This window comes from Bos indicus x Bos taurus, chromosome 2 (genome assembly GCF_003369695.1).
Source record: "Bos indicus x Bos taurus breed Angus x Brahman F1 hybrid chromosome 2, Bos_hybrid_MaternalHap_v2.0, whole genome shotgun sequence".
In the NCBI taxonomy this organism is placed as follows: Eukaryota; Metazoa; Chordata; class Mammalia; order Artiodactyla; family Bovidae; genus Bos; species Bos indicus x Bos taurus.
In genome coordinates, this window is record NC_040077.1 from 104,156,502 (window position 1) to 104,170,464 (window position 13,963).

The 13,963-nt window shown below is 47.7% G+C and overlaps 1 protein-coding gene and 2 long non-coding RNA genes across 4 annotated transcripts in view; 2 read left to right on the top strand and 1 right to left on the bottom strand.

Annotated features, from left to right (window-relative positions):
• Window positions 1–464: 464 nt before the first annotated feature.
• Window positions 465–2,995, top strand: LOC113907623. The gene is made up of 2 exons (XR_003515248.1): window positions 465–871; window positions 1,663–2,995. It is a non-coding gene; the product is annotated as an uncharacterized LOC113907623 (long non-coding RNA).
• MARCH4 (membrane associated ring-CH-type finger 4) overlaps window positions 2,935–13,963 on the bottom strand; it is a 116,820-nt gene continuing 105,791 nt past the window's right edge. Inside the window, exon 4 of one of the 2 annotated variants that reach the window (XM_027567006.1) lies at window positions 2,935–4,763. In XM_027567006.1, coding sequence (XP_027422807.1) covers window positions 4,396–4,763 — 368 coding nt within the window. In that variant the 3' untranslated portion in view covers window positions 2,935–4,395. The remainder of the gene's footprint in view (window positions 4,764–13,963) is intronic. The other variant, XM_027567016.1, reaches the window with a different exon arrangement.
• On the top strand, window positions 4,701–12,701 carry LOC113907618. Its single transcript, XR_003515247.1, has 2 exons — window positions 4,701–4,789; window positions 12,156–12,701. It is a non-coding gene; the product is annotated as an uncharacterized LOC113907618 (long non-coding RNA).

Sequence of the window (13,963 nt, forward strand, 5' to 3'; positions counted from 1 at the left end):
AGCTGGTATAAGGCTCATTCACTCTTCTCCAACACCTCTTGAATCAAGATAAACCTTTTAAATGCATTTTCACTTTTCTGAAAGGCCATATAATGTAGTGGTTAACAGCCCAACATATAAAGACTGTAGAGATATAGATTCTAGTGTGGCCGTGCACAGCCATGTGACCATGTGCGACAGGTTTAACCTCTTCATGCCTCAGTGTCCTCACCAGAGAAACAAAAATAATAGTAGTCCCCAACTTTGTGGAGTTGTGCTGGGACATTAAATGAGTTAACATACATAAAAAGTTTGAGATGCGCCTTGGCGTATGGAAAGTATTATGTTGTTGTTGAGTTGCTCAGTTGTGTCAGACTATTTTGCAACCCCATGGACTGTATAGCCCGCCAGGCTCCTCTGTCCATGGTATTTCCCAGGCAAGGAAACTACAGTGCGTTGCCATTTTCTTCTCCAGGGGATCTTCCCAACCCAGGGTTTGAACCCATATCTCCTTCCTTGGCAGGTGGATTCTTTATCACTGAGCCACCAGGAGAGCCTGGAAAGTACCATAAGCTTGGCTATTTTTATTATTTCCCTAAAGTGATAGGGGAAAGGAAAGCCATACTAGGCAGATAACTTGAATATCCCTTTTCTTATTTAACAGAAGCAGAAGCAGACTGTCCCCTCTCCATCAGAGAGGGCCCCTCAGGATCGGGGATGCCCTGGAGATGCTCCGTGCCATGCTGCTGACTGGCCCAGATACTGTGCTTTTCCATGCTGGCAGGGCCTTAGGTGGACAGCAGGGCACCAGACTTTGACCAGCACCATGGGCACTGAGGATGCTGTTTTCACAACTTTTCTGTCTCGAAAATTAAGAAGGCATGGAAACAGGGTAAGCCTGCTTCTCTTTTCTTCCTAAACCTAAACCCTTCCTAAACCCTCCTCAACCACGGCTTCTTTTCCCTAAATATCTACTAAGCCCTTGGATCAGAGTTGAGTGTGATGGGGAGGTGTGTGGCACATGGTATGGGTCACTCATTACAAGATGAGAGACTCACCTGAATGACCAGTGATCAGGGGCCAGGAGGACAGTTCATGCATTTTTGTTCCCAAAAGCTTCATTCCCCAAGGCACAGGGAATTTACCATCCCCTTGGGTAGAGCGGTCAGGCATTATCCCTGTCTGTTCTATAATTGACCTTGAGCGCCAGAGCATAAATTGAAAGAAGTGGAGGCATGTCTCCTGTGTGTTGGAAGGTCCTCCCATCCAGTAGTCTTATTCACTCAAAATCATTCATTGGTGGACTTCTTTGGTGGTCCAGTGGCTAAGACTCTGAGGTCCCAATGCAGGGGGCTCGGGTACTATTCCATGTCAGGGAACTAAATCCCATATGCAGTACTAAGAGTTTGCATGCCGTAATTAAAGAATCTGCATGTAACAAAGATCGAAGATCCCGAGTGCTGAAGCTAAGACCTGGTGCAGCCAAATAAACAAAACTTTTTTAAAAAGCATTTATTGAGCATCTACTGTATGCCAGGCACTGCCGTAAGTCTGTAGGTCCTGGATATATAGTGGTAAACAAGACAGATGTGGTCTTTGATCTCCTGGTGCTTATATCACCAAGATCCAACAAACTCAGCATCCCATTAGAACTTCTCATTAAACACCTCTTCTTTCAAACAGCATATCTGGAATGATGAGCCTACATGAATGAGCACAAGATTCTGAAGCACCCCACAAATCAGTGAATCTCCAAAGAAAGATAACATAACGGCCACTATAGTTTTGATGATGTGCATACTTTGCTGTATTCTGGTACTTTTTGAAATTAGATCATGCATGTCTGGACACATCTAAGTTTTTCACAAATATTTAATTAAACTGGATGTCCCATTCCTAGAGCACATGAAAAAACAGACACCTTCACTTTACCTAAATTACTTGTATGGCTTTGTTGGTTTTCACCTGCATGTCTTCTTTGTATGTGTCCTTTGGTGTCTCATTAGTCATACGTCTTTTCTAACCCTCTGGACTGTGAACTTCATCAGAAGAGGAAACTTCCTAAATCTGTGTGCATCCCACTGATGGCATTTCCTAACTGACTGCCCCAGCCCCCTAGGGAGGAGGACCAGATCAAGGTAGAGGGAAGGAAGGTCTTGTCTGAGCCCTAGTGATATGTCTGAGCCTTCTCTTGGGGTCCTGCCCTGGGAGCCGTTTTCTGATGGTTCAAAGGAAAACTGTCAGAAAACTGATTTCACTTATACAAGGTACCGAGAAGAGTCAAATTCATAGAGTCGGAAAATGCGTTGGTAGATCCCAGGGGTTGGGGGTGGGGAGGGGTGTGGAGGGAGAATGGGGTGTTTGAGTTTAGGAAGGTGGAAAATTCGGGAGATGGGTGACAGTAAGAATTGCGCAACAATGTGAATGCACTTACTGCTAGTACTACATACTTAGTACTAAGTGCTTAGTACTTAGTACAGTTCAATATGGTCAAAACAGTATGCTTTATATTATGTGACTTTTACCACAATAAAAGCTTTTTTTAAAAAAAATAAAAAGGAAAACTGTCAAGAGAAGGAGGTCCTAACACGGCCCTCACCTGTGATTCTCTCAGCTTCTCTCAAATGACCTGATGGAGTGAAAAGTCCAAATCTCCTCCCAGCACTGCCTATCTCTGCTTCGGGGAGTCATAGGCAGAAAGCTGGGGAGTTGGTCCTCTGTGACTTGAAGGAACTTACCTGCTAGGAAGCCAAGAAGAGGCCAGGAGTCCCAGGGCTTCCCGTAGGTTCACACACACACACACACACTTGCCCCACGCCATCTGTACCATAAAGGAGGAACAATTCACTGTGGGGGAGAAGATTCTAGGGGTGGATCAGACACAAGGGAGAGGGAAAGCATCATAGGGGGGACAGGACAGAGAAAGGAAAACTCACAGATGGAGAAGGACACTCGTGGTAGGGAAAGAAATTTTATTTTCAAGCTTTAAGAGAATAATACAAACAACAGAGAGTTTTAAAAAACCCTAAAAACTAGTTTAAAAAAGTACTTGACAGTGTCCCTTTAATACCCACGGATGACGCGGCCATTGTGCAATGACAAGGAGAAACTGCAGGTGACCACCCTGTGGCCTTCCCTGGCAGGGCCCCAGGACCAGCAGGTGGGCTCAAGGGACAGTGCTCCCTGCGAGCGTCCCTGGGCCCTCCTTGTTGCCTGGGAAGGACCAGGGAGCATGTAGCACAGAGGACTAGCCCAACTGCCCCTGGGGATGGGCCCCAACAGCAAGGATTACTAAGATGGGTCTCCGCTCCACTCCTTGGGGACACATCTGGCCAGCTTCCTTCCGTTCTCTGTAGCAGCTCTCCTGGGAGGCCCTGGGCAGGATGTGCCCTGCCGTGGGCGGCCCTGGGGTCTCAGCATGTGCCAAACCAGGAGGGGCAGTGACACAGAGCGTGTCCCAGCCATGGGTGGGGTTGCGTGGTTGGGAAAATCACTCCTGGATTGACAGCTTGAAGGCTGAAGCCACAGCAGTAGGACTGTGCTTGAGCTACCCATGGGAAATCTGTACTTTAGTTGTGTGTGTGTGTGTGTGTGTGTGTGTGTGCGTATTTCCTGTAAACATCTTTGAGCCAAATCACCATAAAATAAAGTAACAAGGGCACAAAAAGACACCCAACTCCAAACCTAAGCCCTCTTTGAGCCCATCTGAATTGGGAGTTCCAGTTTGGAAGGTTTGGAGGAAGCAAGAAACCCCCCTCCCTCTGGCCATTCAGACCAGCATCTCCCTTCTTGCACCATTGTCCCCCCCAGGCCCTCGAGTCAGGAATCCTGCCCACCCAGGGGAGCCCAGGGGTTCACAAACACCATGTATCTCCTCCCTGCCAGCCCACACCCATCCCTCTCCCACCCGCCTAAACGGCCCCTGGAACACAGCCCAAGAGGAAACCAAAGCAAGCTCAGGGGTAAAACGGAGCAGGCCACAAGTGCTTTTGTTCCCACATGTGTGCCCGTGGGCCCCACCACCATCAGACACAAAGCTTCTCTCCCCGCACCCCCCGCCAGCCGCCACTTTGCCAGGGTGTTTCGCATGGCACGGGGGGTGGGGCACATGTGGGTGCATTGTGTTTTGTTAGACTGTCTGTATTGCACTTCGTTGTTGAGTTTGTCTTGGTTTTCCTCCCTCTTGTTGGAGAATGGAATCAACTCGCTGAAAATCACCCACTCACAGCACCAGCCTCCCTCCAGCGCCCTCAAGGCGCACCGCCCTCTGCCTGCCCTCTGGCCCCTGGGTGCCTCTCCACACCTGCTCCCCAGACGGCGGTGGCCTCGTGTCGGGGCGAGCCCTTCCCGGCCCATCCTCTTCTTGCTCTCTCTCTTGCACGTGCATGGTCACAGCTCCCTCGCAGGTCTCTCGGCTCACACCGTTGTGACCCTCATGACCAGCTCGCGGCTGCCGCCCTGCGGGGTCCGCTGTTCATGAGGTCTCAAGTGACTCAAGATGTGCAGGATGGTGTAAGCACAGTGGTGATCGGACAGGGGGCCCGAGGGGTGGCCAGCCGCCCGGGCAGGGCCTTCCTCGGGGGCAGGGGTGCCCGCAGCCTCCTCTTCTGAGGTGGGGGCGTTGGCCTGGGTGGACGAGGAGGTCCGGGGGTTGGTCCTGCCTCCTGTCTTTTGCTCCTCCAGGTCTTTCGCCTTGTCATAGTTCAGCACTTTCCACTGCTGGTTGACAGCCTGCCACCGTTTGAAGATGCGGTACACAGAGGGTCCCTCATGGATGATGAGGCCTGGGCAGCAGGGAGAAGAAACAGAGGTGGGTAAGAGACAGCAAGTCACTGCCGGGAGGAACCAGCCTCCCTCTGTTTGTAAGTGGGTAGAGGTGTTGAGGGGCTTCCCTGGTAGCTCAGCTGGTAAAGAATCCGTCTGCAATGCAGGAGACCCTGGTTCGATTTCGGAGTTGGGAAGTTCCCCTGGAGAAGGGATAGGCTACCCCCTCCAGTATTCTTGGGCTTCCCTGGTGGCTTAGACGGTATAAAGAATCTGCCTGCAATGCAGGAGACCTATGTTCGATCCCTGGTTTGGGAAAATCCCCTGGAGGAGGGCATGGCAACTCACTTCAGTATTCTTGCCTGGAGAATCCCCGTGGACAGAGGACTCTGGTAGGCTATAGTCCATGAAGTCACAAAGAGTTGGACACAACTGAGCAGCTAAGCACAGAGGTGTTGGGTGAGATGACTTTATATTGGTTTGACTTGTTCTTTTCAAACCTGCCTCTCAGCTGTGGGCTGCATGGTAACCATCCCTGCATTTTTAGGCTCACTAGTCTTTGGAAGCAGGTAGAAAGTGGCCACTGGAGAAGGCAATGGCACCCCACTCCAGTACTCTTGCCTGGAAAATCCCATGGATGGAGGAGCCTGGTGGGCTACAGTCCATGGGGTCGCTAAGAACCGGACACGACTGAGCGACTTCACTTTCACTCTTCACTTTCATGCATTGGAGAAGGAAATGGCAACCCACTCCAGTCTTCTTGCTTTGAGAATCCCAGGGACAGGGAAGCCTGGTTGGGCTGCTGTCTATGGGGTCGCACAGAGTCGGACACGACTGAAGTGACTTAGCAGCAGCAGCAGCAGCAGTAGGTGGCCACACCGAGTGCATGTCACAGCTGGGCACATACACATAGTCCTTGGCCCCACCCCTCCTACTTCTTGGCCTGAAAAAGTCCAAATTCATTGTCCATTGAGGCATAGTATTAATACAAATAGCTTTCCCTCCTGCGATCATGTGTGCATGGCACCCAGCACTTAGCAGATAGATGTTCAATGAATCCTGTGCCTTCAAAGATACCATGAAAGAAACCCTGTAGTAATTCCATACCTGCTGAATGTCCAAAATTCCACTGGCTCACTTTTGGCTATTTAACAAATAGCCCAGTGCTACTGAAATACACAGGCTTCCCTGGTGGCTCAGCAGTAAAGAACCCACCTGCCAATGCAGGAGACCCAGTTTCAATACCTGTGCCAGGAAGATCCCCTGGAGAAGGGAATGGCAACCCACTCCAGTATTCTTGGCTGGAAAATTCCATAGACAGAGGAGCCTCGTGAGCTATAGTCCATGGGGTTGCAAGAGTCTTAACATGACCTAGCGACTAAACAACTGAAATACACACATAGCTGAGAGAGCTCTGGCCAAGGACAGTGTAGAGTCAGAAAAGAGCTGCACGGGGCAACCAGGAAACTAAACACAAATTGTGTGCCTTCTATCTACTAAGCGCTAGGATAACAGTGAGCAGGGCAGGTAGAGTCCTGCCCTCAGAGAGCTGCCATTCTAGCAGATAGAGACACAGTAGATATGAAAACAAACCAGCAAGACTATTTCAGGCTCTGACATATATGGAGAAAAACCACACAGGCTTTGGCAGCAGAGCCTGTTTTCCCAGCAAGTAGGACAGGAAAGAAAGTGGGACATAATTATGGAGTCTGCAAAGGGAATGGTTACCACAGGGAATGGTTGGCCCAGGGAACCTAGACCAGGAAGGATGGAAGTAAGAACATGCAAGGGATAAGGAACATGAAAATTGAAAAGTAGAAAGTGATAGGGTCGATGTCACGAGGTCTCTATGAATTTGGAGAATTGCGAGTCGGTGAACTATAAGGATAGGGGGTGATGATCAGAGAGTGGGGTGTTCAGATTTTGAAGGGAGGTGGTTCTTGGTAATGATAAGCTCTATGGAGTGGCCACTTAAGCAAGGCTGAGGTAACCTGGAGGACAAGGTCTTATGGAATAAGATAAGGAATAATGAGGAAGCCAAGGAGTTGGGTAGATTAACTGCATCAGCCATCCTCAATGCTCTCAGACCAAATGCCCTCTTTGTATAACAAATATATATATATATGTATGTTTATATATATATATGTTTATATAGTTTCTATAGATACAAAATATGGGGTGCTGAGTGTGTTGCAGCATGTGGGCTCTTCATTGCAGTGTGCAGGCTTTCTCTAGTTGCGGCACTCGGGGTCTTCTGTTGTGGAGCACAGACTTCTGCAACTGTAGCTTGAGGGCTTAGTTACCCCTCAGCATGTGGGATCTTTGTTTCCTGGCCAAGGATCGAACCCACATCTCTCGCACCAGAAGGCAAATTCTTAACTACTGGACCACCAAGGAAGTCCTTATAAAAATATATTTTAATATCCCCTTTTCTGTTCTGACATGAAACTTATATAAGATAGCTAAGCTAGTATGGTTCCCTTTTTAAATTAATATAATGCCCTAACAGACTATGTGAAGAAAAACAAAGGGCAAGTCATTTATAACAAGATAGTACAAGTATCAATGTAAATGCTGGGGCACAACCACTTTAGAAAACAAACCAAACACCTCATACATTTGCAAAATATTCCCAGGGATTGATTAACACCTCTTTTGAGAACCACTGATCTCCAGAGATGCCAAGGACAGGACAGGTGGGAGGGAGTTTGGGAGCCAGGTGCAGGGGGCGTGAGGAGTGAATGAATCACAGCCACCAGCAGCATCAAGGGGAAAGGACTCTGGTATCTGGTGACATTCACTTCAGAGGGGCTGGAGCTTCTGAAAGATGAAGGAAGAGGAAGTCTGGAGGTGGTAACGGGGAGCAAGGAGGATACCGCCCCACGTCTGAGCCCCCAGGATACGGTGTATGAGAGACACGGCAGCCACTGCTTGAGACAGCCACACAAGAAATAATGTCCTCAGGAGACAGCTATATTACAAAATTAAAGGATAAGGAAGGGAACACTTGGAGGAGAGGTTGCCAATCATGCACCATGAGGTCCAGAGGGCATGTGGAAGAGCTGGGAAGATGGGGATGAGCAAAACAGGAAAGGGATGGTTGAGCATATGGTGAAGGTGGTCAAGGAGGCCAGACCCACGTTGAGTGAGATGAATGGGAAGAAGGCACAGCGGGATTCAGTTGCAGTGCTGTATACTGAGGGATGCCAATATTTTGGCCACCTGATGCAAAGAGCTGACTCATTGGAAAAGACCCTGATGCTGGGGGAGATTTTCGGCAGGAGAAGAAGGAGGTGGTAGAGGATGAGATGGTTGGATGGCTTCACTGACCCAATGGACATGAGTGTGAGCAAACTCCAGGAGATAGGGAAGGACAGGGAAGTCTGGCATGCTCTAATCCATGGGGTTGCAAAGAGTTGGACACAACTGAGTGACTGAACAACGACAAATCAAGAGGCAACTGGTCTGGTCCCTGCAGGGAAGAGCTGACTCATAGGCGTAAACAGCAGTGAGTCACTCCAGCAACTCCATGTCAAGCAAAGTGACTGAATGGGAACATCTCAAAGCCTCTTCAACCTCTAACACGCTGTGATTCTAGGAGACAAGACAGCCACCCAACTGCTACTCTTTCCTCTAGGAAGGGCTCCAATAGCTCCTGAAAATGTACTTTGTGCAACAGGTCTTCAAAGGTTCATAAAAGGAGATAGTTACCCTGTAGCTCAGTTGTTTCTAATCCTCTGGATCACGGACCCCTTTGAGGATCTGGTGAAAGCTAGGACCAAATTCCTGGGGGAAAAAACATCAGACACAGGGAACTGTCTGTATGATTTTAGGGGGTTCATAAATTTCCTCTGGACCACCAGGGGATCCCTTGATCTCCTGCCTGGTTCTAGACAAGTAGACTTCCTCTCTGCCCAGCTTCCCACCCTCTCCCAGCATGCTAACTCTCATCACTTCCTTCAACCTTGTGAATTCATGCTTGTGTACCCTTGGCACTGCAGTGTTCATGGGTTCATTCACTCCACAAGTCTTGTTTGAACACTGCTGTGCTCTTTCCCCTAGATTGTAAGCCCCTCAAGGACAGGGGTCAGATATGGTTGAGGCTTGGGCAGCGGATATGGTATTGAGAGCCTCATGAAGCCTTGGTGATGACAGAGGACATAGGGGCCTCTGGGAAGGGAAATCAGGATCTTTTTTTAAAGACCCAAACTCACTCTTTCCAACAAGAGTCGCTCTCCTTGATTCTTAATTAGTTCTTGATCAGGCAGTTTTACCCTGATTGAAGAGGGTGGCTTAAATTTTGGGTCTGAATGCTACCTCCTAATTATCTGTCTAGTGTTCAGGAAGTAATTAAACCATTTTAATGGATAGGTGGCTGAAGGGAAGGAAGGTGCACCTGTTTTTGTAGATAATGCTTATTTGGCAATAGTTGGAAAAGCACAAACTACCTCATTCACATCCACTCCCTAGCGCACTCTCTCTCTCTCTGCTTCCTGCTCTACAAATTACCTATTGATTCCCTGAGCAGCAGAGTTTTTTGTTTTCTTTCTTTTTAATGAGGGAAAGTGGGTGGGGCTCATCTGAGAGGGACAGGTGAAGTGGGCAAAGCTGAAGATATGGGAGAGAAAGAAGATGAATGGGGAAATGGATGGAGGGAAAGAGAGACTAAAATTAGAATAGGAGGGAAGAAGGCTATTGGGGAATAGAGGCAGAGAAGTAGTAGAAAAACAAAACGGAAAATTCTAATGAATGGCAATATCAGAAACTCAATACGTTTGGTTTTTCTTTCTTTAACAAAACAGAAATTTATTGTCTCATAGTTCTGAAGGCTTGAAGTCCAAAGTAAAGGTGCTTAGCAGGCCTCTGGAATCTGTGGGCGTGAATACATTTGTTCTTTTCTTACACTGTTGGAGTACAGTCGCTCTATAGTGTTGTGTTAGTTTCTGCAGTACAGCAAAGTGAATCAGGTGTATGTTTTCATCTGTCTCGTCTTTTTCAGATTTCCTTCCCATTTAGGTCACCACAGAGCGCTGAGAGGAGTTCCCTGGGCTACACAGGAGGTCCTCATTAGTTATCTGTTTTATACATATTATCAGTAGTGTGTATATGTCAGTCTCCCAATTCATCCCACCTCCTTCCCTCTTTGATATCCATATGCTTGTTCTCTATGTCTGTGTGTCTATTTCTGCTTTGCAAAGAAGATCCTCTATAACATTTTTCTAGATTCCATATATATATGTTAACACACAATATTTTTCTCTTTCTGACTTACTTCACTCTGTATGACAGGTCCATTCATGTCTCTTGCAAATGTGTTTTGACTGAGTCCCTTTCTGGGGTTTTTCATTTTATTTGTCTAGTAACCACCTAACAAGGTGCCCGACCCTGGGCGGTTCTCCATAGACACAGCTCTAGAAGAATTCCTGCCTTCATCTTTCTAACGTCTCTCCGTCTTTCAGGGATCCTCTTCTTGTAGGCTCTGTAGGATGTCAGAACCCTTTGTTTGTTGCCATCTCTCTCCCCCAGCCTCCAGGTGAAATTGGGCCTTTGCTCAGCCCATGAGGATGGAATGGAAAGTGGCCATGTGAGTAGGTGGTCCTGCCTGTGTGGTTCCCTTGCCCTAACTCACAGTGCTATCAGGAAGCTCTCCCTGACCTAGAATCTCAGTCTTCAAGTGATGAATTTTGGCCCTTGGTTCTCGCTGTGTCCACAGCAGTGAGATACAGCTTAATTCTGCTTAGTATTATTTCCTGAGTACCGACTGTGTGCTTCTGTGAGCACTTCCCTGAGCAAGCACTTCTGCTCACTTCTGTGAGCAACCCAAGAAATTGGGTTCCCATGATGTACAGAATTAACAGGCTAAGGCCAGCTGAGAAGTACGTAGAGAAGAGCTCTGGCCCCTTCAGTGACACCGATCCCACTTGCCACCCTCGCCTCTTCTCTTGCTAGTATCCTAGTTTAAGTGGCATAAAGGTTGCAGACAACTTTACAATGGTGTGGTGCGTGCGTGCTCAGTCGTATCTGACTCTTTGAAACCCCATGAACTGCAGCTCACCAGGCTCCTCTATCCATGGGATTTCCCAGGCAAGAATGGTGTTGTGGGTTGCCATTTTCTTCTGCAGGGGATCTCCCTGACCCAGGGATCGAACCTGCATCTCCTACATGTGCAGGTGGATTGTTACCACTGCACCTCCTGGGAAGCCCCCAAATCAGGGAGCTTATGAAGACAGATTCCCGGGCACTACCCTCAGATAAAGCTGATGTTTTAGATGTGGCCACCCTTGAGCAGCACTGCCCAGAACATGGTCCTTATCCTGGCATACTGCGTCATGGAAGCCTTTGAATTATGATCAAACAAAGAACCAAAAGTAATTTTAAAAACACTCAATTTCCAGATATGACAGACACAGAAGCTAAGGCAACTGAAGAAATGGATACTTCCTCTCCAAGACCCAAAGGTGTTTGGGTCCCACAATTTAGAGTCAACTCATGGATGAACATGAATTGAACATTAAGAGTACCTGCCACTTCCTAGCCTTGTCTCTTGATCTAAGTTAATTCCTCTTTCTGAGCCCCAGTTTTCCCATCAGGGAGTGGGGCTGCTATCCCCTTCCTAATAGGGTTGTTATGATACTGAATGAGGTGATGAATCCTTTGCTCTGATGCCTGCAGTGTGCCAGGCACACATTTACACTCGATACCACACGATTTTGATTGTTTTGGGGAAATTGCAGAACAGAAAAAGTCCACTCTTATCTCCTCCCTCTTCCTCCTACTCCTTTATTGCCAACCCCATTCCCTGCCACAAGCACCTGTTCTTCTGTCTCCTAACTGTCCTTCCCAACCCTCGGTCTGAGTCATTGTTTATAGATGAATAACACGCTAGACCTGAAAGGAGCTCTGTAAACCAGTTGATTCTTCACGTGTCCCAAAAATCCTTGCACTGGTATGACTGAGAGGTCCATTTCTGGAAGTGTTCGTGAAGTTATGCCCTAAGAGACTATAGACTTCTTTCATGAGTTTTTGGGAGGCTTAGCACTCTTCTCTCTGAACAAATACTAAAAGGACCACACATCTCCACCACTCTGGGTGGTGATGGTGGAAGTCAGGTGATGATGGTGATGGTGATGAAAGTCAATATTTATTGAATGCTTATTAGGTCCTATCATTAAAAGGGCTTTGCAAATAGGGTCAACTTATCACACAAACCCAGTGAAGAAGGTGATGTTATCTCCACTTTACAAAACAGGAAGCTGAGGTCAGAGAGCCCTTTGCACTCAGGTGGAGCCAGGTGCCTGGCAATGAATGTGAGCATGAGTCAAGTCAAGATTTAAGAAATGGGTACAGAAGGGAAAAGTGTGTGTGTGTGCGCGTGTGTTTGCCTTACCATGCTCTCTTGTATTTTCTATCAGCCAGAGATAGAAGATTCAAAAGCCTAGAGAACTGTGGAGCCACAAGATGGAAGGTTCTTGGGTCTCTGAATCACTGTATGGAGGAGAAACCCGCAGCCCGCCGGCCACCCACAACTCACAGGAACTACTATTGGGTTGAAACACTGAATTTGGAAGCTTACTTTTCTATTTGCTGGAGTTACAATACCTTTGGGGCATGTTAGGGGCCATAGACAAAGGCAGTTGTGGCTCAACGGCACACTTCATATGGTTCCCAAAATATATGCGCTGGCCTGAGCATCCACGCTATTTACCAGATTGCAACTATTTCTAGTCAAAACCCGTCATCAATGAACAGACTTGCCACTTCTGAATGTGTTTCAAAAACTGTGCAGCAGGCACTGAAGGCAGTTCCTAATAGGCGTTCCTAAAATATTTTAGCCCTGTCAGCACAACTGGAATAACTGAATTGCCTCCCAACGGGTCTTCTTTGAGGGGGACAGTACTCGTTTGGTGTGTCTGCTTCTAAATCATCGTCTTCATCCTCTGCACATCCAGCAGCTCAGGTGTGGAGAAAGGTTGCCAGGCACAGGAAGTGGGGGTGGGGTGAAAGGGAGGTGCTTAAGGAAAAAGGCGAAGATTACAAGTTAAGAGTTAATCCAAGCCAACAAGCACCTCCGGTATAGCGCATGGAACTCTGCTCAGTGTCATGTGGCAGTCTGAATGGGAGGGCAGTTTGGGGGAGAATACTCAGTTGCTCATTCGTGTCCGACTCTTTGTGACTCCATGTACTGTAGCCCATCAGGCCCCTCTGTCCATGGAATTCTCCAAGAAAGAATACTGGAGTGGGTAGCCATTCCCTCCTCCTGGGGGTCTTCCCGACCCAGGGATGGAAACCGAGTCTCCTGCGTTGTCTCCTGCATTGGCAGGCAGATTCTTTACTGCTGAGCCACCTGGGAAGCTCTTGATGGAGAATGGATATATGTATATGTATGGCTGAGTCTCCTTGCTGTTCACTTGAAACTATCACAACATTGTTTGTTAATTGGCAGTTCAGTTCAGTTCAGTTCAGTTCAGTTCAGTCGCTCAGTCGTGTCTGACTCTCTGTGACCCCATGAATCGCAGCACGCCAGGCCTCCCTGTCCATCACCAACTCCTGGAGCTCACCCAAACTCATGTCCATCAAATCAGTGATGCCATCCAGCCATCTCATCCTCTGTCGTCCCCTTCTCCTCCTGCCCCCAACCCTCCCAGCATCAGAGTCTTTTCCAATGAGTCAACTCTTGGCATGAGATGGCCAAAATATTGGAGTTTCAGCTTTAGCATCAGTCCTTCCAATGAACACCCAGGACTGATCTCCTTTAGAATGGACTGGTTGGATCTCCTTGTAGTCCAAGGGACTCTCAAGAGTCTTCTCCAACACCACAGTGCAAAAGCATCAATTCTTCGGCGCTCAGCCTTCTTCACAGTCCAACTCTCACATCCATACATGACCACTGGAAAAACCATAGCTTTGACTAGACGGACTTTTGTTGGCAAAGTAATGTCTCTGCTTTTGAATATGCTATCTAGGTTGGTCATAACTTTCCTTCTAAGGAGTAAGCGTCTTTTAATTTCATGGCTGCAGTCACCATCTGCAGTGATTTTGGAGACCCCAAAAATAAAGTCTGACACTGTTTCCACTGTTTCCCCATCTATTTGCCATGAAGTGATGGGACCAGATGCCATGATCTTTGTTTTCTGAATGTTGAGCTTTAAGCCAACTTTTTCACTCTCCTCTTTCACTTTCATCAAGAGGCTTTTTAGTTCCTCTTCACTTTCTGCCATAA